The following is a 22,739-nucleotide window of genomic DNA, read 5'->3' on the forward strand; positions in this document are numbered from 1 at the left end:
TTGAATGTATTCATGTATATGCAGACAAAGGAATGATATGAAAAATATTTATCAACCTACAAGCACTAACTACTTAGTATGAATACCTGCTCTAGTACTGGTAACCAGTACCAGCTGGTGCTGAAGGCACACCACTGACAGGTATTACCCTGTTAGTTGCTAGACCTTGGGGGGCATCTAAGAGATCCTAGGGAAGGCACTTAAGGACCTTAATGCAATAGCCATTTACCAACTGACAAAAGGATTTCTATATTTTAACACAGAATATCAGTCCTATGCGGGTGGGTTGAGGAAAGAAAAGAAGATTTCAGAATGAGATAAACGATTGTGTGCTCAAAGGTGTATTTGAAATATGTGAAATTTATATAGTAAATCCAGTCTCACCCTATTCCAGTCCTTCCTTTACAGAGTAGTCAGAATAATCTTTCTAAAACAGAATTTTATCCTTTCCTCTGCTTGAAACGGTATGGTGGATCCCATATGTCCCCTGTATGATGGTCCTCACACCTATTCTCTGATGAGATAAAACTTCGTAGCTTGGCATTCAAGAAACTACAAGATCTGCTCTCTGGATGCTTCTTCAACATTTTCCCTCCTTCTCAACGTACACAACACACACACCCTTTACCCTCTAATCATATCAAAACCATTTGATATTTCTGGAACATAGTGCATTAGCTCATGTAACTTTTTGCCTAAGAAGTTCCATCCTGGAAAGCATCTACTAATACTAGAGTACTCAAACAAATGTCACCTCTCTGGGAAGCCTTACTCCCCATCTGGGCTTCACTAAAATCAGGTACATAGTGCTTGGCTCTGATCACCTTCTAACTGTTAGGAGCTTGTCAGCCTCTCACTCCAGGTTGTGAACTTCATGTCTACATGTCCAAAGCAGCTATCTCTCTTTATCCTTTAGCCTCTACTGCAAGCTCAATACCTAATTTATAGTAGGTACTCAAGAAATACTCAAGATGTTTTTGGAAACAAAATGGCAGAGTAGAAGGACGTGCTCTCACTCCCTCTTATGAGAACACCAGAATCACAACTAACTGCTGAACAGTCATTGACAGGAAGACACTGGAGCTCACCAAAAAAGATACCCCACATCCAAAGACAAAGCAGAAGCCACAATGAGATGGTAGGAGGGGCGCAATCACAATAAAATCAAATCCCATAACTGCTAGGTGGGTGACTTACAAAGCTTCAGAGTGAAGGTCCTGAGTCCCATGTCAGGCTTCCGAACCTGGGGGTCCGACAATGGGAGGAGGAATTCCTAGAGAATCAGACTTTGAAGGCTAGTGGGATTTGATTGCAGGACTCTGACAGGACTTGGGGAAATGGAGAAACCACTCTTGGAGGGCACACACAAAGTAGTGTGCAAATCGGGACTCAGGGGAAGGAGCAGTGACCCCAGGGGAGACTGAACCAGACCTACCTGCTGGTGTTGGAGGGTGTTCTGCAGAGGCGGTGGGTGGCTGTGGCTCAATATGTGGACAAGGACACTGGCAGCAGAAGTTCTGGGAAGTACTCCTTGGCGTGAGCCCTCCCAGAGTCCGCCATTAGCCCCACCAAAGAGCCCGGGTAGGCTCCAGGGCTGGGTAGCCTTAGGCCAAAGAGCCCACAGGGAGGGAACCCAGCCCCACCCATCAGCAGTCAAGTGGATTAAAGTTTTACTGAGCTCTGCCCACCAGAGCAACAGCCAGCTCTACCCACCACCAGTCCCTCCCATCACGAAACTTGCACAAGCATCTTACATAGCCTCATCCACCAGAGGGCAGACAGCAGAAGCAGGAAGAATTACAATCCTGCAGCCTGTGGAACAAAAGCCACATTCCCAGAAAGATAGACAAGATGAAATGGCAGAGGGCTATGTACCAGATGAAGGAACAAGATAAAACCCCAGAAAAACAACTAAATGAAGTGGAGATAGGCAAACTTCTAGAAAAAGAATTCAGAATAACGACAGAAGATGATCCAGGACCTCGGAAAAAGAATGGAGGCAAAGATTGAGAAGATGCAAGAAATGTTTAACAAAGACATAGAAGAATTAAAGAACAAACAAACAGAGATGAGCAATACAATAACTGAAATGAAAAATACACTAGAAGGAATCAATAGCAGAATAACTGAGGCAGAAGAACAGATAGTGACATGGAAGACAGAATGGTGGAATTCACTGCTGCAGAACAGAATAAAGAAAAAAGAATGAAAAGAAATGAAAACAGCCTAAAAGACTTCTGGGACAACATTAAATGCAACAACATTTGCATTATAGGGGTCCCAGAAGGAGAAGAGAGAGAGAAAGGACCCGAGAAAATATTTGAAGAAATTATAGTCGAAAACTTCCCTAACATGGGAAAGAAAACAGCCACCCAAGTCCAGGAAGTGCAGAGTCCCAGGCAGGATTAACCCAAGGAGAAACATGCCGAGACACATAGTAATCAAATTGGCAAAAATTAAAGACAAAGAAAAATTATTGAAAGTAACAAGGGAAAAAGGACAAATAACAAACAAGGGAATTCCCATAAGGTTAACAGCTGATTTCTCAGCAGAAACTCTACAAGCCAGAAGGGAGTGGCATGATATACTTAAAGTGATGAAAGGGAAGAACCTACAACCAAGATTACTCTACCTGGCAAGGATCTCATTCAGATTTCACAGAGAAATCAAAATCTTTACAGAAAGGCAAAAGCTAAGAGACCTCAAAACCACCAAACCAGCTCTACAAGAAATGCTAAAGGAACTTCTCTAAGTGTTAAACACAAGAGAAGAAAAGGACTTACAAAAACAAACCCAAAACAATTAAGAAAATGGTAATAGGAACATACATATCGATAATTACCTTAAACATGAATGGATTAAATGCTCCAACCAAAAGACACAGGCTTGCTGAATGGATACAGAAACAAGACCCATATATATGCTGTCTACAAGAGACACACTTCTGACCTAGGGACACATACAGACTGAAAGTGAGGGGATGGAAAAAGATATTCCACGCAAATGGAAATCAAAAGATAGCTGGAGTAGCAATACTCACATCAGATAAAATAGACTTTAAAATAAAGAATGTTACAAGAGACAAGGAAGGACACTACATAATGATTAAGGGATCAATCCAAGAAGAAGATAAAACAATTATAAATATATATGCACCCAACATAGGAACACCTCAATAAATAAGGCAACTGCTAACAGCTATAAAACAGGAAATCAACAGTAACACAATAATAGTGGGGGACTTTAACACCTCACTTACACCAATGGACACATCATCCAAACAGAAAATATATAAGGAAATAGAAGCTTTAAATGACACAATAGACCAGATAGATTCAATTGATGTTTATAGGACATTCCATCCAAAAACAGCAAATTACACTTTCTTCTCAAGTTCACTTGGAACATTCTCCAGGATAGATCACATCTTGGGTCACAAATCAAGCCTCAGTAAATTTAAGAAAATTGAAATCATATCAAGCATCTCTTCTGAGCACAATGCTATGAGATTAGAAATGAATTACAGGGAAAAAATGTAAAAAACCCAAACACATGAAGACTAAACAATACATTACTAAATAACCAAGAGATCACTGAAGAAATCAAAGAGTAAATCAAAAAATACCTAGAGACAAATGACAATGAAAACATGATGATCCAAAACCTATGGGATGCAGCAAAAGCAGTTCTAAGAGGGAAGTTTATACCTATACAAACCTACCTCAAGAAACAACAAAAAATCTCAAATAAAAAACCTAACCTTACACTAAAGGAACTAGAGAAAGAAGAATAAACAAATCCCAAAGTTAGCTGAAGGAAAGAAATCATAAAGATCAGAGCAGAAATAAATGAAATAGAAACAAAGAAAACAATTGCAAACATCAATAAAACTAAAAGCTGGTTCTTTGAGAAGATAAACAAAATTGATGAACCAGTAGCCAGAGTCATCAAGAAAAAGAGGGAGAGGAATCAAATCAAGAAAATTAAAAATGAAAAAGGAGGTTACAACAGACACTGCAGAAATACAAAGCATCCTAAGAGAATACTACAAGCAACTCTGTGCCAATAAAATGGATAACCTGGAAGAAATGGACAAGTTCTTAGAAAGGTATAACCTTCCAAGACTGAACCAGGAAGAAATAGAAAATATGAACAGACCGATCACAAATAATGAAATTTACACTGTGATTAAAAATCTTCCAACAAACAGAAGTCCGGGACCAGATGGCCTCACAGGTGAATTCTATAAACATTTAGAGACGAGCTAACACCCATCCTTCTCAAACTCTTCCAAAAAATTGTGGAGGAAGGAACACTCCCAAACTCATTCTATGAGGCCACCATCACCCTGATACCAAAACCAGACAAAGATACTACAAAAAAAGAAAATTACAGACCAATATCACTGATGAATATAGATGCAAAACTCATCAACAAAATACTAGGAAACATAATCCAACAACACATTAAAAGGATCATACACCATGATCAAGTGGGATTTATCCTAGGGATGCAAGGATTCTTCAATATATGCATATCAATAAATGTGATACACCATATTAACAAACTGAAGAATAAAAACCATATGATCATCTCAATAGATGCAGAAAAAGCTTTTGACAAAATTCAACACCCATTTATGATAAAAACTCTCCAGAAAATGGACATAGAGGGAACCTACCTCAACATAATAAAGGCCATATACAACAAACCCAAAGCCAACATCATTCTCAATGGTGAAAAACTGAAAGCATTTCCTCTAAGATCAGGAACAAGACAAGGATGTCCACTCTCCCCACTATTATTCAACATAGTTCTGGAAGTCCTAGCCACAGCAATCAGAGAACAAAAAGAAATAAAAGGAATACAAATTGGAAAAGAAGAAGTAAAACTGTCATTGTTTGCAGATGACATAATACTATACATAAAGAATCCTAAGGATGCCACCAGAAAACTACTAGAGCTAATCAATGAATTTGGTAAAGTTGCAGGATACAAAATTAATGCACAGAAATCTCTTGCATTCCTATACACTAATGATGAAATATCTGAAAGAGAAATTAAGGAAACAGTCCCATTTACCATTTCAACAAAAAGAATAAAATATCTAGGGATAAACCTACCATGGGAGACAAAAGACCTGTATGCAGAGAAGTATAAGACACTGATGAAAGAAATTAAAGATGATACCAACAGATGGAGACATATACCATGTTCTTGGATTGGAAGAATCAACATTGTGAAAATGACCGTACTACCCAAAACAATCTACAGATTCAATGCAATCCCTATCAAATTACCAATGGCATTTTTTACAGAAGTAGAACAAAAAATCTTAAAATTTGTATGGAGACACAAAAGACCCCAAATAGCCAAAGCAGTCTTGAGGGAAAAAAAACAGAGATGGAGGAATCAGACTCCCTGACTTCAGAGTATAGAACAAAGCTACAGTAATCAAGACAACATGGTACTGGCACAAAAACAGAAATAGAGATCAATGGAACAGGATAGAAAGCCCAGAGATAAACCCATGCACCCATGGTCAACTAATCTATGATAAAGGAGGCAAGGATATACAATGGAGAAAAGACAGTCTCTTCAATAAGTGGTGCTGGGAAAACTGGACAGCTACATGTAAAAGAATGAAATTAGAACACTCCATAACACCATACACAAATCACAGCAAGATCTTTTTTGATCCACCTCCTAGAGTAATTAATGGAAATAAAAACAAAAATCAAAAAATGGGACCTAATGAAACTTCAAAGCTTTGGCACAGAAAAGGAAACCATAAACAAGATGAAAAGACAACCCTGAGAATGGGAGAAAATATTTGAAAACGAATGAATGGACAGAGGATTAATCTCCAAAATATATAAACAGCTCATGCAGCTCAATATCAAAAAAACAAACAACCCAATCCAAAAATGGGCAGAAGACCTAAACAGACATTTCTCCAAAGGAGACATACAAATGGCCAAGAAACACATGAAAAGCTGCTCAACATCACTAATTATTAGAGAAATGCAAATCAAAACTACAATGAGGTATCACCTGACACCAGTTACAATGGGTATCATCAGAAAATCTACAAACAACAAATGCTGGAGAGGATGTGGAGAAAAGGGAACCCTCTTACACTGTTGGTGGGAATGTGAATTGATACAGCCACTGTGGAGAACAGTATGGAGGTTCCTTAAAAAACTAAAAATAGAATTACCATATGACCCAGCAATCCCACTACTGGGCATATACACAGAGAAAACCATAATTCAAAAAGACACATGCACCGCAATATTCACTGCAGCACTATTTACAATAGCTAGGTCATGAAGCAACCTAAATGCCCATCGACAGATGAATGGATAAAGAAGTTGTTGTACATATATACAATGGAATATTACTCAGCCATAAAAAGGAATGAAATTGGGTTATTTGTTGAGACGTGGATGGATCTACAGACTGTCATACAGAGTGAAGCAAGTCAGAAAGAGAAAAACAAATATTGTATATTAATGCATATATGTGGAACCTAGAAAAATGGTACAGATGAACCGGTTTGCAGGGCAGAAACTGAGACACAGATGTAGAAAGAAATGTATGGACACCAAGGGGGGAAAATGGCAGGGGGGGTGGGGGTGGTGGTGTGATGAATTGGGCGATTGGGATTGACATGTATACACTGATGTGGATAAAATTGATGACTAATAAGAACCTGCTGTATAAAAAAAAAAAATAAAATTGAAAACAAAAATAATAAAGAAATACTCAAGAGGATAAAGCATTTACTCTTATAATCTCACTGATCTACGTACCAAGGATGTAAGGTGCTAGAGCTGAGGCATGGAGGGTTTTGTACACCATACAGCCTTTATGTGGTAGGGCCCTGCTTAAATCCAGTCTTGCAATGCCAGAAGGAAAAATTTGAGGACATTACATTTTTTATATTACTCCAGGAAATTAACACAGAAAAATCAAGTTAGGTCCTTCTTTTGGCATGCATTTCCTCTAAGGCTTGATTAATTTTCCTCTCCAATGTCTTTCCCTGATTACACTTCAGGAACCCATTCAGTAGGTCCTATTGCATCAGGTAGTTTACATGAGACTTTCCCTTTGAGAAGGTGTGCCTTCATTATAAAGTCTCCTCATTCCTTATGCTTTGAATCTTGGTGCTGGTTTCGGCCCTTCCTTTGTCTCTCCTTCTCTCCTCCTGACTGTCAGCCTTCTTTGGACCTCTACATCTAGATGTTCCAGGACTGATGACTTATCCTCTGAGTCCTGGCTCCTCACATTGTTTTTGGGATCCCAAACTCATTCAGACCTCTCAGGTACTTTCTGGGAACCTACAGTGTGTACAACGTTAAACCATGGCCTTATCCAGAGCTTATGTGCAGAAGTGCTGCCTGACTTCTAACTATTTGACACTTTTAATGATTCTCCAGCATGGCTGGAGATGCTCACCCTCTAGCTTCTAGATCCTAATCCTAACCTTGGCCTGCTCAATGCCAAATCTCTCAATTATCACCATAGTTCACTGCTGCCCATGGCATTAGTATGGTAGTAAATTTCACTTTGGTTTCATAATATGTAGAAATGTAGCCTCCAGATAACTATACATTCCATAAGTGGCAAATAAAATATTCTGTACATCCCTGGTAGAAACCTGCTTTAGATAGTTCCTGCATGCTGACGATTTTTCAAGTGAAAAGTAAGCAAAGAAACCTCTAGAGCTGTGCTGTCCAATATGGTAGACATATGTGTCTATTAAGCCTTGCAATATGACTAGTTCTAATTAAGAGTTCTGTAAGCTTTAAACATCTGATTTCAAGGACTATGAAAAATGTAAAATATATCCTTAACAACTTTAACATTAATTCTATGTTGAAATGATAATATTTCAGGGTTTTTTTGATAAAACAAGTTATTAAAATCCACTTCACTTTATTTTTACTTTTTTAATGTGGATAACAATACATTTAAAGTTACATGTGTGGCTTGCATGATTTTGTATTGGACTGCGCTCTTCCAGAGGCTTTGCCTGGTGGCTCTTTAATATTAGTAAGCTGACTGTGTACAGATAGAAGAAAGTTAATGCAGAATTAAAATGCAAAAAAGGTTATGAATGACAGAAGGAAGCTTCTGCTCAGATTTTAAAATTTCTGTTCCCTGAATACACCAACATGCCACCTGCCTTGACAAGCTTTTAAGAACGCCTGATAATCCTCAGAGAAATGAGGCTGAACCAAATGGCATCTGTCTAAGGCTCACTGCATGGTGCCTAACCTCAGAGGCTTAAAATCAATATTGATTTTCACCATTTATTTTATCCTGGCATTTAAATATCCCTTAGATTTATTACCTTTAGGTTTTTGGTTCAGATTCAGTGATGGGTATGATACAAGGGTGGTAATAAGTTACGCAGATATCATTTAATTTATGAACTCTGGAGCTCCAGGGTAGTTCAAGAAATATATTAACTACATACACATCACCCTTCATTTTGCGGTAAGGATTTCTAAGCTGGGTCCCTGTTGTGCTACTTAACTTATGGTCTGGCCAGGTATATGGATCTGCGTACAGTATTTCAGTATAAGTTTCTCCAGCCATCAGAGGGGACAAAGATGGGCTTCAAAGGAGCCAGCTGGACAGCTGATGGATTGCTCTCTCTCCTATACATAGGCTGAGGCATTATGTAGTTTTTAAAGCTTGTCAGCGGTTTGGGCCTTTTTCTGCTCTGAGAAGCTGCACGCACCGGCCTAGACAAGCAGAATCAGCCATGCTGCAGCAAGCAGAGGACAGCTCCCAGAGTTACTTACGTTGACAGCCGTAGTGCCAGGAATTTCCCGGCAGACACTCATCACACTTAGGCCCTGTTGTTCCAGTCTTACACTCACAAAATCCTGAGCCATTACAACGATCATGGACTGAGCCCAAAGGGTTACAATAACACTCTGTAGAAACAAGACAACACACAGGCTGGAGACAAGTCCGCATGGCTTATAAGTTATCAACACAGGAGTGTTGCTTACTTAAATGCATCACTTAAAGAAAGATGTCCACTAATGAAATGCTTTGGCAAATATGGCTATTTCAGGTCCATTTATTTATTTGCTCAGCCTTCCATGATATCATTTTTATGTTATGGGAGGAAATCAACTGAAAACCTCCAAGGAAATAAGACATCATGCTCTTCACTGGTAACAGATCGTAATGGAGTTTCCATTTGTTAGGGCATTTTTAGATGGTTTAATGAACGCAATGAGAATCCTTTATATATCCTTTATATATCAAGGATAAATCAATATGCCATCAGTGTAAAATCTGTTTTAAATTATTCAAATGAGCTTATCGGTTACACTCAAAATTTGAGAACTGCTGAACATTGTTAAAGTGGAATATGAACGCACTTTGTTCATTCAAAGTAAGTTTTACTTTATGATTTGGGATGGTGCTTTATATATATGTTTATACTATGTTGTGATGAGCCTTTAGATATTGTATCTGCTACACATGTTAAGTTAGTATAGCTTATATGCAACCTAGATTAACAATCATGAAAGAAAAATGAATTTGTAATCCTAAATAAATTTCAACATAGGCATAATATGAGACTTGTATCATTATCATGTCTATGGACAGAACAATATAACTTTGTGTAATAAAAAGTAAATAGAATAATTTCTTGATTCCTCACACATTATTATACAGAATATTTTTACTTCCGAAGCTCTGTTTTTCTTAAAGCCTGAATCAGAAATAAGAATTCCTTAGGCTTCCATTAGCTTGAAAGGTAACAGCAGCTAGTTTCCAGCTTTTGGAATTTGTAGGCCAAAGTTACTTTCTTTGTATTCCCACTGTATAATACTGGGCAAGTTATTATGCCCCTCTGTCTCTTGATTTCCTTTATTTTAAAATGGTCCCATTAAGAGGTTTTCATGTCAAAAAACCAAATAAAATCACACCAAGCAACTAACCAAGCAACCAACTGTGAGAAACCCTGAGAATTTTAGTTTAATAACTTTAAGTTTAGCATCTTAGATTGGCAATGGAGATTCAGGGTTTACTGTTAGAGAGATCCAGAGGTTTGGTTCTGTTTTTGTCATAGGGACTAATCAGATAATTTCTTCAAAGAATGTGGAGTACCTTAGAATCATTATTTATTTCATGTTGAGTAAGTCAATTTTGAAGTTTAGCATTCTTAAGATACAAACATTTGTATGACTAAGAGTAACATACATAGGTAAAAATAAGACCAAATAAAGTTGAAAATGCTCTCTCCTTGTCTGGACTGATTTGCACTTAATAATTGGAGTTTTATTTTAAATTGGCATTTTCTATTTTAATGTGTGTATATACAGAAGTTGTTTAAAACATTTTTAAATAGCAATTTTGTTGTGGCTTTAAAGATACACACACACACACACACACATACACACACTATAAGTATATACCTATAGCAAGACTACTATAATATGTTTCTTACTATTTAAAGTGTATAAGTTGACAATGAATCACCAACATTTCGTAAGCCGGGGAGTAGAGTTACATCTGGCCAATATGAATCCACATACTGTCCTAGTCAATTAGCCCGTAACAACTGATGAATATAAGGTTTTAGATGTAAAAAAAAAGTAAACAAAATTTTTAGAAATGTGGAACATCTAAACCACGGTACATCTCAGTGGTTGTCATACAAAAGGTGGTAAGTGTAATGTTAGTCAGGAAAATAAGTGAAAAGGAGAGGTGGGGTCTACACTCCACATTACATACAAATAATTTAGTTTAAAAAATATCATTTCTGGAACGACAGTCAATGGTAGATGTTGGGGTGATGAGGATGGCCTTGGAGAATTATATTTTATTCCATGAAACTAGGAAGAATATGCAGGACTGTTAGACTAAAAAACAACATGAAATACTTTTGGAAGTCTGATTAAAAAGTTATACTACAATTGACTTATAAGTATTAGAAGTGTCTTATGTTTGCTTTGTTTTATAGAAGGTACCTCTGATTACCTGATCTTGGGTTTCCAGGGGAATGAAAACAATAATACATCATAATTGGAGCTACATTTAGTAGCAACTGCTGAGCCCTGCATTTCATTCAGATGTCAAGCTTGTTATCAGGGATTATTAGCAGTGATTACCCAAGGTCACAAGCCACATATCCTCTAGCTTCCTGCTTAATGTTCGAGTTTATATGAAATGGAAGCATGCAAGGATGTCATCTTCATGAAATTGCTGCATCATACAGGCTAATTACATGCATCTTTGGAAACATGGCTGGCTTGGAATTTGTATGAAAATGGGTAAATTTACCAGGAATCACAAAGCAGTGATCACTGTGACAACATGGAATAGCGTGCATTTTATATTTGCCATAATATAAAATGATGCAAATAGTTTAAGACATCTATTTCAACACAGTCAACATTTTGTCAAAGATATGTGCTGTTCCCTCATAGCTAGGGTGGTGGATTTCATTGCCAATTGTTAAAGAAATGGCAAAGTGCCTTTTTTCCCCTTAAGTTTAGAGATGGCTTAGATGAAGTTCAAATTTTCAGGGATTAGTGCCTAATTCGGTGAAAGTGAATTGGGTAAATATCCATTCATTTTCATTAGTGCTTTCTATACAAAATGGCATTAAAATTAACTCTCAATTACTTGAGGTGTATCCTCTCAAATTTAATTCTCAGTCCTGCTGCAAGCCCTTTGGGGAACTTAAATGTAAAAAATAGAGAAGAGGTTGGTGCTGCCCCATAGGGCAAACCTTGGTAATGGAGCCACAGGCTTCCAGTGGCCTTCAGAGAGCAAACCTCAGCCTCAGTCTCATGCCCAGGCAGCCTGACAGCTCTGCCCTTGGCCCCTCCAGTGGGAAAAGTGGAAGCTATAACTCTTTTAGGAAACTTTCGTACGTTTATAGAGACCAAAGACAAAAGATAGACCGTACGTAGCATATACCAGCTAGCCAAATTTTTCAGTTCATTCTTTAAAAACAATTTTACCCCTTAGGAAAAGAGCAACAATTTAAGGAATTTTGGTATGTGGAGGTATACTGTAGCTAATTTTTAATGCTATCTAAAAATACTCATCTTTGTGTTTACCTATATCCACTTGGTTTGAAGAGTACAAAATACTGAATAGGGATATGTTTACCTCAATAATATAAAATCCTCTCCAAGATTTATAACTTTAATTAACAAAGTTTCTAGAAAGGGAGAAAAGAACTGCGTTTAATTTTTTTAAGTAGAAATAAATACAAGAATGTATATTAAGCTTTCCATTCATCTGTATTTTACATGATTTAAAAGACAAAAGCTGAATGGCAACTTCTAATCTGTGGATAATCAAATATGGATTTATAACAGAATTATGACTCTTAGAATTAGATAGGAAGTGCGGATTTTGTAGTTCATAGATTACTTTAGAACAGGAAAAGGGGAGGAACTCATTAGAATAGAATACTCTGAGTAAAATATATTGGGATATTGCTAAGTTACCTGCTATGAGAAATTTTATGGAATAAAATCTTTTCTTTTAAGGTCTTTTCCTTTGATTTATTGAAAATAATATGAAATTGATATTGCAAAACATTTACATCTTATTGTAATATTTCGTATTTTGAAAAAACTGATTAGCTTTTATTCCTGTGTTCCTAGTGTTCCTATTTATTTTACCTTTTCACTTGTTAACATATTTATAGTATGACATTTATATATTTTTACAAATGACATTCAGCAAAATGTAACTGCATTCAAAATTCAGACAGCTATGTGCCTTTTGGTTTTTATTAATATTCTCAAATCTTTGTAACCCAAATGTTATAAAGGCAATTGAACTTCTGTTCACAAGCTCATAGTGGAATTGCTGCTGTCATCCTAAAAACATACCATAAGTAAAAGTCTGACAAGCTTAGCTTTGCTAATTGTGTCAGGGTAGTTGGGAGAAAGCGTTCAAAAGCTTTGAAGCCAGGAAACTAACTCTTTACTAAAGCTGTATGATTTGGGTCCATTTGCCTTACTTTTCTCAACTAGAAAATAGGGGAAATTATCAGTGGAGTACTTACCACCATGGTTTTGTTAATGAGGATTAAGTAAAAACAAAACAAACAAACAAACAAAAAACATACTTGCAAGTCAGTTCACAGTTTACCAAGTGTTTCTTGTGCATCCCATATGACACCAATTTGACCAGAAGTTTTCAGCGACTTACCTAAGGCACACAGCTATTAAATAGCAAACTGGGACTTGAACCCAGCTCTCCAGCCTCTAAGTCCAGGGATTTCTCCACTAATTCACAAATAATAAGGAAGCACTTTGAAAAATAGAACATACTATAGACATAAACAGTATTATAAAAACTTGGCCCATTTTAACTGAAAAAAACTTGTCTAGCTATTTTAAATGACACTTGGCAAATAACTATGTAACCTTGACAATCCAATCAGAAAACAATGATCCCATAATTGCAGATTGATTTGATTTCTTTTTTGATGAAAAGATCATCTTTCATTTTTCAGCTTGTGTACTCTATCTAGTCTTTATGTGAAAACATTGGTTGCCTATATATTACCTATTTGTGTGGTAACAGATACATATGTACCCTTCACCATTTTGAATATATGCACTTCTTCAAAGTACATTACGAAGTGAAATTCCATTTCCTATTTCTTATTTTTCATCAGCTCCCTTTCTTAAAGATAGGTTCTACTATGCAAAAGGTAGGAGAAGCTTTTTTGGATGTGAAGGGCACCTGGTTCTCTCCAGTTGACATGATCAGTCATCACAGGGGGTGGAAAGACTGCTCAAGGGAATCCTGTGGCCCCAGTTTTCCAGGGCTCATGTACTTTGGAAGCTAAGAGAATTAATTGCCTTGAATAGTTTTGAAAAATTGCTTCTCCTTTTGAGGGCTATAGGAAAATTCAGTAAGTGGAATTTCATTACTATGGATGGAAAAGTCAGGCAAACTCCTACATTACCAATTGCTAGTGGCTTTTAATTCCAAATGGAATATTTTAAATCAATACTAGTTGATTACCAATTATTTACAAAAGTTTGTGTCCTAATCTCATATCTATAATTAAAAACCTTATAATGAGTTTATAATGAGTTTTTGAAAGTTGAGTGTACAACTTAAGACTTTAAGATCAGGTTGAAATGACCAGGTGTTAAGATTTCATGCAAAAAAAAAACAGAAAGAAAGAAACACAAAAAGAGAATTACTTCATCTCTTAAACATGACTTTTCAGCTCATCATCTTTAAAGCAACAATTAGACAAGGATTCAAAATACATCCCCCAACTATGATTTCAATCAGCACAAGTGAATTCTTTAAGTCTACCACAAGGATGTTTTCTCCATTGAGAAAGTTCATTCTGGCTCAGCTGTGGTGCAAATCACCAGCCTCTCCACCTTAAATAGCTCCCCATCTCGTGAAAGGCACAGAACAATAGCTGAAATTATAATGGAACTGACCTATGCACACATTCTCATCGTCCAGCTGTGCAGAAGCATTTCTGAAGTAGCCCAGCCTGCATAACTCACAGTGCTGCCCTCTAGTGTTGTGTTTACAGCTCACGCAAATGACTGTATTTAGCAGATCGATATAACTGCATCGATTGGAGTGGCCGAAGCATTCACAATCTTGCAAGGAAGAACAGAAATGTATACAGAGTGTATACAGTCGCAGAATAACAGCACACTACATGCTTGGATAAAATGAGAAGTGGAGAAAAGATGGCAGAATGGCATTACATGTATGTGATTCCACATGACACATGGTGACCGCAGGTGGTTGTGACTGGCATGGAAGTAGCATTTGTTTCAGGCAGGAGAGAAAGATTGGACATTTAGAACATGATCGGAGAGTGTTAATTTTTGGCAGACAATATGAACAGAAGCATTTGCAGGTGTACACCTTTTAAAATTTGGGAAGACCCTGTTTCCATTGATGCAAAAGTCTAATTTTTGCACATTGAAAACTTCACTGTCTTTGCATCACTCCCCTCATTTTCTCTTCATATTTGCAATCTTAAAAAAGAAGGAAGGATGAATGTAGGCATCTAAGGCCTGCGTCTGCCATCACCCATGGCTCCTTCATTTAGAGTCTTACTATCACTTGTGTCAAGACAGTAACTCAGTCAGAGCTTCACAGAAGAAATCATGGCAAATTTAATAGGGATCTAGACAACTAAACAACTCTTTATTTTTGTTTTTTCCAAATGGTAAGAGGAGAAGATGACTTCTGTAAGCCTTTCATCAGGCCAAATCTGCATGTTTGCTTATGTGTGAGAGAGAATACAAAAAACGGGGAGATTATTGGCATGAAAAAAGTGCTCTTAAGATTTCCTTTTCTTGCAAGTTTCAAGCTAAGTCTGTTACAAAAGAAGAGTCAGGCAGCTACTGTACCCTCAGATTGCTTTTCCTTTGTCTCCCCAAAATGTTGGAGGAGACTCTGAGGCTTAGGGTGATGGTGATAAGAACTAGACAAGGAGACTTAGGGAAGGGTGGAGAGTGACTAGATTGTCTCTCTTTTGCACCTCAACCAAAGCAAGTCATTAATCTAATTCAACCTTTTTAAAAGAAGTAAAAACAAAGCCTCTATTGGTGCAATAGTTACTAAATCAGACAGAAAAAAAATGTGTGAGAAGTAACTAGGTGGGGAATCTGTTTCAATCTCCTCAAAATATGGGGGTAGGCCTAGCTCACATTTATAAGGAAGGTCAATTATGAAACTGCAAACCTTGTTTGCCTAAAAATATCCCTCTCATTAATGTCTGGCTTTTATTTTATCCCACCAGGAAGCCAAACACAGTCACTAATTTTTTTTTTTTTTTTTGCAGTACGCGGGCCTCTCACTGTTGTGGCCTCTCCCGTTGCGGAACACAGGCTCCGGACACGCAGGCTCAGTGGCCATGGCTCACGGGCCCAGCCGCTCCGCGGCATGTGGGATCTTTCTGGACCGGGGCACGAACCCGTGTCCCCTGCATCGGCAGGCGGACTCTCAACCACTGTGCCACCCGGGAAGCCCCACAGTCACTATTTGAGCTCATTTATTCATTCACTCAATAAATAATATATTCCGTTGGTCTATGTGTTAGGCACTATGTGAGGTACTGAGTTACTCTTTTGGCCCAGATTAAAATTTTGGAAGTATTGCATTTGATGACCAGAGTAAAAATGAGTAAGTGTTCTCAAAATTAATAAAGAAGGGTGATTATCTTTTTTTTTTTTTTTTCTATTGGGTTGGTCAAAAAGTTCATTTGGGTTTTTCTATAAGATGTTACAGAAAAACCCAAACAAACTTTTTGGCTAACCCAATAAATTAACATACTGACACTCACCAGAACAGTGTGGATTCATTCATATGAGAGCCAGTTACTACAGTAGAGAGCTGAGGTCAAGGTCCCAACAGAATGAAATCAAATTTGGACAGAAGCAGAGGAGGACACTGGAAATGGTGAAGAGTGGAAGACACCCAGGAATACGGTTAGCACCTTGGAGACCCCAGATGCTTAAAAGAAAGGCAAGAAGAATGGGAGGTTCCTGAAGGCAAGCCCCTTCCTCTACAGGAGGCTAGCTTTGTCACGGTGTGCATGTGTGCTAGGGCTGGGGAGTGGGAGTGGGGAGTCAGAGGAACCAGCGGGAGAAGGAGAGTTCTGGAAGAAGGAGGCCATATGGGAGATGGGGTAAGAAAATCCTGCAAAAATTTTATAGTTAAGGCATGCCAAATTAATAATAATAATAATAGCAACAAGAAAAATAATAGAATTACATATCACCAAATTAAACTCTCTTAGGAAATAATCATTTCACCCCCATACATTCTATCTCTCTGAGTTCAACCTTGTTTAAACTGGCATTTCTGACTCCCTAGGAAACCTAAAGGGCCTCTCCAACAGTCCTTAATTGAGGGTTTGGAACAGGGAGAATCTTTCTGGCCTGGAGCCACCTCAGAGTAGTAGTTGCAGGGAGGAGACCCATGTCCCAAATCTAATTGCTTCCCAAGGACTTCTTCAGAGCTGCCTGGAATTCCGGAGGTGTGGGCACACACACCCTGTACTCAGGCTCTCCCTCTCTAGAAGAGGCCCCTAAGTGGTAACTGTTCTCCACATAACCCCATCCTAGGTTGATTCTTGGTGTACCTAATATAATTAATCCAGATTTTTTCAAAAGAATCTTTTATGTGCATAAAATCATCCTAGGAACTTTTCAGAACCACATAGAAGTCAGTCCTCATTGTCAAGAAGCTTGTTTAGTGCATAAGACAAACATGTGCTCAGATAACTAGAAAAAAAAGAAGACATATTTAAAAACAAAAACAAAAGAGACACAAAGTGATATAAGGAGAAATTCATTTCACTTGAGGAGAATTAGGAAAAACTAAGTTAAAACTAAATCTTCCAAGAGGGCCAGTAAGGTTTATTTAACAAAAAAAAAAAAAAAAAAAAAAAAAGGAGGAAATGAGCATTTCCAGTGAAAGGAATAGAGTGTGCAAAGACATGACATTGGGAAATGGGAGAGAACAGGGCTGGAGAAGTTTCATAACATGGTTCCTTTGTGGATAAGATCTACCCAATAGCCAATACTATTGGAAGTATTGAATGGCTCCTTTGTGGATAAGATCTACCCAATGCTGGGCTTCATCTGACAAAGATTTATTCACCAAAAACCGTGTCTGTAGACATCCAAGTTCAATCAAGACCCAATCCATGAATCTCTGTAGACACTGTTACTTACTATTCTTTGAATTTAATGAATAGTATGCATTTCTGTGACATTCACTATTTGTCTCTGGGTTTTGTTTGAAAATCAATTTATTTATTTTGATAGGAGAGTTAAATAATGTAAATTCTATAAATAATTATATACAAAACCATACACAGCTAAACACTCAATATCACAAACTTCTTCCAGAAGATAAGTGGATACTTTAAATGTCTTATAACCTAAGAAATGAGCTAATAGTAACTTTATTCCTTTAAACTTCTAACACTCTTCTGAGACTTTGATAAAGCTTTCTTCTCTGGCCATGGTGTATCTGAGAATATAAAATGATAAAAAGATCTTTGAAAGTGATTTGAAACACATGAGAGCACTACATAAATGCAAGACATTTCAGATGTAATTATTAGACTGCTGTATTATTTTTCAGTTTTCTGTTAATTTCCCACTCTTTAGGAACTGTTCTTTCCACATAGGCCCAGAATTCATGAATGATCATTAATGATAGAGTTAGAGCTGCACTATCTTATTAAGATCCTGAAGGGCTGATATTAATAGTTCAATAATTCTTCGATCCTCTAATTCACTGAGCTACCATTTTCTCCTTTCCCTTTTTACAAAATATAAAGTTCATGGTCCATTCTTACAATCACTTCCTTTTATATGCTCTCATCTCCCTCACCCCCAACCCCCCGCCCCCAATTACAGTGTCCTGGGAAAATCTGATCCTGGTTAAATCCAACTCTCCACTTCTCCATGCCTACACCCCAGCAGCTAAATGTGGCTGGAGTTTTTTTCCAACTATTTTGAAACAAGTCTCACTTTAAATTCATGACCATAAACTTCAATAGGGCCCTCAGGGCATTCTGGCAACCCTTCCTGAACCAGGAGGCTTTTGGGCCACCACTCTTTCTTGGTTCACCTCCTTCCCCACCTACCATTGCTTCTTCCTCTCTTCGGCTTTTTGTTGTATCTTCTCAAATGACTCAGGGAGTAGCCCTTGGACCTCTTGGCTCTTTAGGCTCACTAAGAGCCAGGGTTTTTTACCCAACCTCATGACTACATAAACCATCAATATGCTGACCTTTCCAAAATAGTTATTTCTAGCCTGGACCAACTTCCCAGTTAGTTAGTGAGACTTCATCCAGACTGATATATTCAACTCCCTTCTTAAAGTCTCCACTTGGACATTTAATAGATATCTCAACTTTAACATTTTCAAAACTGAGCTCATAGGTTACCTTCCCAAGCCTGCCACTTACATGGGCAGCTGGATCTGTCTCGGTAAATGACAACTCTATTCCTCCAATTGCTTAGGTCAAAATTCCTGGAGTTGCTCTTGACACCAATCTTTTTCTCATTCCCCTCTACCCACGCCCCCAACCAATCAATCAGCAGATCCTCTTGACTACACGTTTAAAATACATTCTAAATCTCACCACCTCTCACCATCTCATCTTTAGTTAAGGGCACTTGGATTATTGTTGTTGTCCTCAAACTGCTTCCCTGGCTTCCATCCTTGTGATAGTCTCCTCCACACAGCAGTCAGATTGACTCTTTTAAAACTTAAATTAGGTCATGACATCCTTTTGCCCATAATCCTAATGGCTTCCTTCCTCATTCAGAATGAAAGGCAGAGTTTGAATTCATTCATTCCCAAATGATCTGGGCTCATTGCTGTCACTCTCCTCCTCACTCGCTGTACAATACTTTCATGTTGCTCTGCAGACATGCCAAGCACTTCCCCAGGGCCTTTGAATTTGCTGTTACCTCTGTCTGGCCTACTCCTCCCCCAGACTTCCTTATGACTTGCTTCCTCACTTTGTTTTTAGGTCCTGCTCAAAGAAAATGCTGTGACTACTCTATCTGAAATAACAGCTCCTGACCCAAACACATTAATCCCCCCTCCCACATTTACTAATCCTATTTAATTTTTTTGTAGAACTTAGAGTATCTGAAGACTAAATTAAAAAAAAATCTTCTCCCCTATACTTTGAGTGTAAATAAATGTGTGCAGATTGTGTCCATTTTGTCCACAGATGTAAACAGAACTCAAAATACTAAGCATTCAAAAAATGTTGTCGAATGAATGAATCAATGTCAACGAATCAGTGATGACCCTGAGGCATCTTACTTTGGGAAACAGAGGAAGACACAGAGGAAAGTTATGTTTAAATTCATTCTTCCACCATTCAAATTCTGTAAGAGAGTCTGGCTGTATCCTAAATATTAAAGAGTTGAGATAAACAACAGCCATACATCATACTATAACTGAGTTATTAAATATTTTAGCTGAAAATTGACTATATGTCTATGCAGATTAGTTTAGGTAGGAAAAAGGAGATTTCCAAAAATTGCTATGGTTTTATATACTTTTGCAATCTCAAATCACACTGTAGGCTATATTTTGTTTTTCAGACAAGTTTTAATTACTGTTGTGTAAACAAGCTAACGGGGTCCTCTAAAAAACATTTTCATGGTGTAGCATGGCATGTGTTGGCAATGCATATTTATTGAGGACCACCTTAAACCAGGGGACAACTTGAACGAGGCCCAGTCCTAAGCAAGAATCATAGCCCTAGACCAATGAGCATGTTGGACCATGAAGCCCAGTCCTGAAGAGTCCAGTGCAGAGTTTCTCAACCTCAGCACTACTGACACCTTAGTTCAAATAATCTGTGGTTTTCCCGTATGTTGTAGGATATTCAGAAGCATTCCTGGCCTCTACCCACTAGAAGCAGTAGCGTCTCCCAAGCTGTGACAACCAAAAGTTCCCTGGGGGAGCAAAATCCCCCATCTGACGTATATGACATCATTCAAGGCAGTTATGATAATATGGTACGTAAGAACTGGCTAGTTAAGCGAGCAGCATTTTAGAAGAAGGAGAGTTCAAAGTTGTCTTTCTAGATCAGGAAAGATCCAAACCTCTTCTACGGTTTAAAGACACTTTCTGACTGAGACTGGTTGGGGAAGGCCTGGGGAGGTAAGAGTTATAGAAAAACAAAAGGTTGGAGAGAAAGAGAATGAAAGAAAAAGAATGTTAAGAATAGGAAGGGGGGTGTTAAATGTCTTGGTGTTTTCTTTCTTACTGTTCCCCATGTTGCCTCTAATTCCATTATTATGTCACCAATGTACCGTAATATGACATATGTTACGGAATATAAGATAAAGTACTCTGAATGTGGCACAGGTAGGTTTATTTATTTATGTTGGGGCCAAATGAGGAAAGTTTATTCGAAGTCAGAGCTGGTGGAAGTTTACTGTAGTCACTCAAAAAGAAAGGATTTGGAAAAAAAGACTTTAGATAGACAGAAGGTGAAGGAATTAGAATTCTTATAAAGTATTTTCCCTTCACTACATTAGCAAAGTCACAAGTCTCCAGTGGCCTCCCCCAGGGGTGGGAATGAAGTGGCTGCAGCATTTTCCTGATTCTTACCCACCCCCAACTCTGGCTTGCAACCTTAGGTAGCTTTTGAAGCCCTTCCATGTACATCATTTGATAACAATCTGGATTATTCTATGATAAATCTACTTCATTAGGTGGCTTTTTCCTGCCTGTAGAAATGTGTTCAGATCTCATTAGTGCTGTGACCCCAAGAAACTAGAGATTCAATGATACAGGGTCAAATTTCAAGTCAAGAGTCCTCTTGTATATCCAGTGCTTGATATGACAGAAAAAAGATGGACTCTATAAGGTCCCTAATGCTTCCTTTCTCCTTCACCTCCTTGGTTTCTCTGTGTAGGTTTGCATATCATAGATAAGGAGGGACATCCCTACTGTGGCATCAATGACTGGCTTATTATATGCACACATGCCCAAATAGGCTTGACACCCTATGAACTTGTGGCTGCTCTGTTCCTAAAGAACTTAGTTCCTCAAATTTCAAATCCACTTGGATTCCCCTCAAAAGGGCACTGCCAATGTTTGATATGTAAAAGTACATTGTGAGGAAAGTTTAAGACTTGGTTTAAATATCATTGGTTTCCCTTTCCCATCTTCTGACCAGCTTCCTCCTTTTCTCTATATGACACAGAAGGAACAATTCAAGTTGGTTAAAATCTGGAAAATGATTTGACACTTTTCAATAAGGAATAGGGAAGCTGTTATGGTCATTTTCACAAAGTGGGTCAAACCAAATTCAGGTATTGTTAATAAATATATTTCTTTGTAAGAGGTGTTTCATTAAAAAAAAAACCCCAAAACTCCCTAAAACATGACATATACCCAACAGTCAAGGGTGGAAAACAAGACACACCTGTCACATAGGACATTTAAAGGAAAATGGTGAAATAAAAACAGAAGTCTTTATGTTTCCTGAAAAATCTTCAGTCTGTGAATGACAGATGCTAGCTGGAATGGGCCATTCATGAGTCACAGATGAGATTCTGCTCACTTTCATTTAAAGAAAGTAACGTAACTATTATTTTTGGGTCATAATCAATGTTTAACCCAGTGTAGCTCTTCACTGGTATTTGTTCAAATTCATTTCAAACAATATTTGGAAGTGGAAATTCCAAGGTATTTCATTTGTCAAATGGGCACCATACATGAACCTACCATTCTGTTCTCATGAAAAGCATCCTTGAAACTCACTGTAAGTGAGTTTCCTTATTTTCAATGCAAATGAGTGGCAATGTTAATACTCTAAGATTCATGTTCCAAACAGGAACCTAAAGTGTTACAATTCTTATCACACATTAATCTTTCAGAAAACAAATATTGTAGCATTTTAAGTTTGCAGCAGTCAAATTTCTGAGTGAAGCATTTTTTTTCCTCTTACAGATGACATTCTCAGTACTATTTGATGCATTGATCGTTATCAGTCAACATGCCTCACCAATAAGCTGATGGGTACACTTCACAGATATTCCAGATTCATACAGTGCAATGTTTCACAACACATAACACCATGAAATCACTGTATGAATCCAAGAATTCCTACCTCTCTTGTGGTTTGCAACTTGAACAGAAGAAACTGTTGACAAAGCTAATTTGGGAGCAACTGGATAGGTTTA

At 37.8% G+C, this 22,739-nt stretch overlaps 1 protein-coding gene across 2 annotated transcripts in view; it reads right to left on the reverse strand.

Annotated features, from left to right (window-relative positions):
* The window catches only part of NTNG1 (netrin G1), a gene marked incomplete at both ends in the record, with an annotated part of 346,932 nt that overhangs the window by 40,382 nt on the left and 283,811 nt on the right, over positions 1-22,739 (reverse strand). Inside the window, 2 exons of one of the 2 annotated variants that reach the window (XM_081216966.1) lie at positions 8,817-8,951; positions 14,475-14,642. In XM_081216966.1, coding sequence (XP_081073092.1) covers positions 8,817-8,951; positions 14,475-14,642 — 303 coding nt within the window. The remainder of the gene's footprint in view (positions 1-8,816; positions 8,952-14,474; positions 14,643-22,739) is intronic. The other variant, XM_081216967.1, reaches the window with a different exon arrangement.

The sequence above is a fragment of the Mesoplodon bidens genome, assembly GCF_964165515.1.
Source record: "Mesoplodon bidens genome assembly, chromosome: 2".
NCBI classification, from domain to species: Eukaryota; Metazoa; Chordata; class Mammalia; order Artiodactyla; family Ziphiidae; genus Mesoplodon; species Mesoplodon bidens.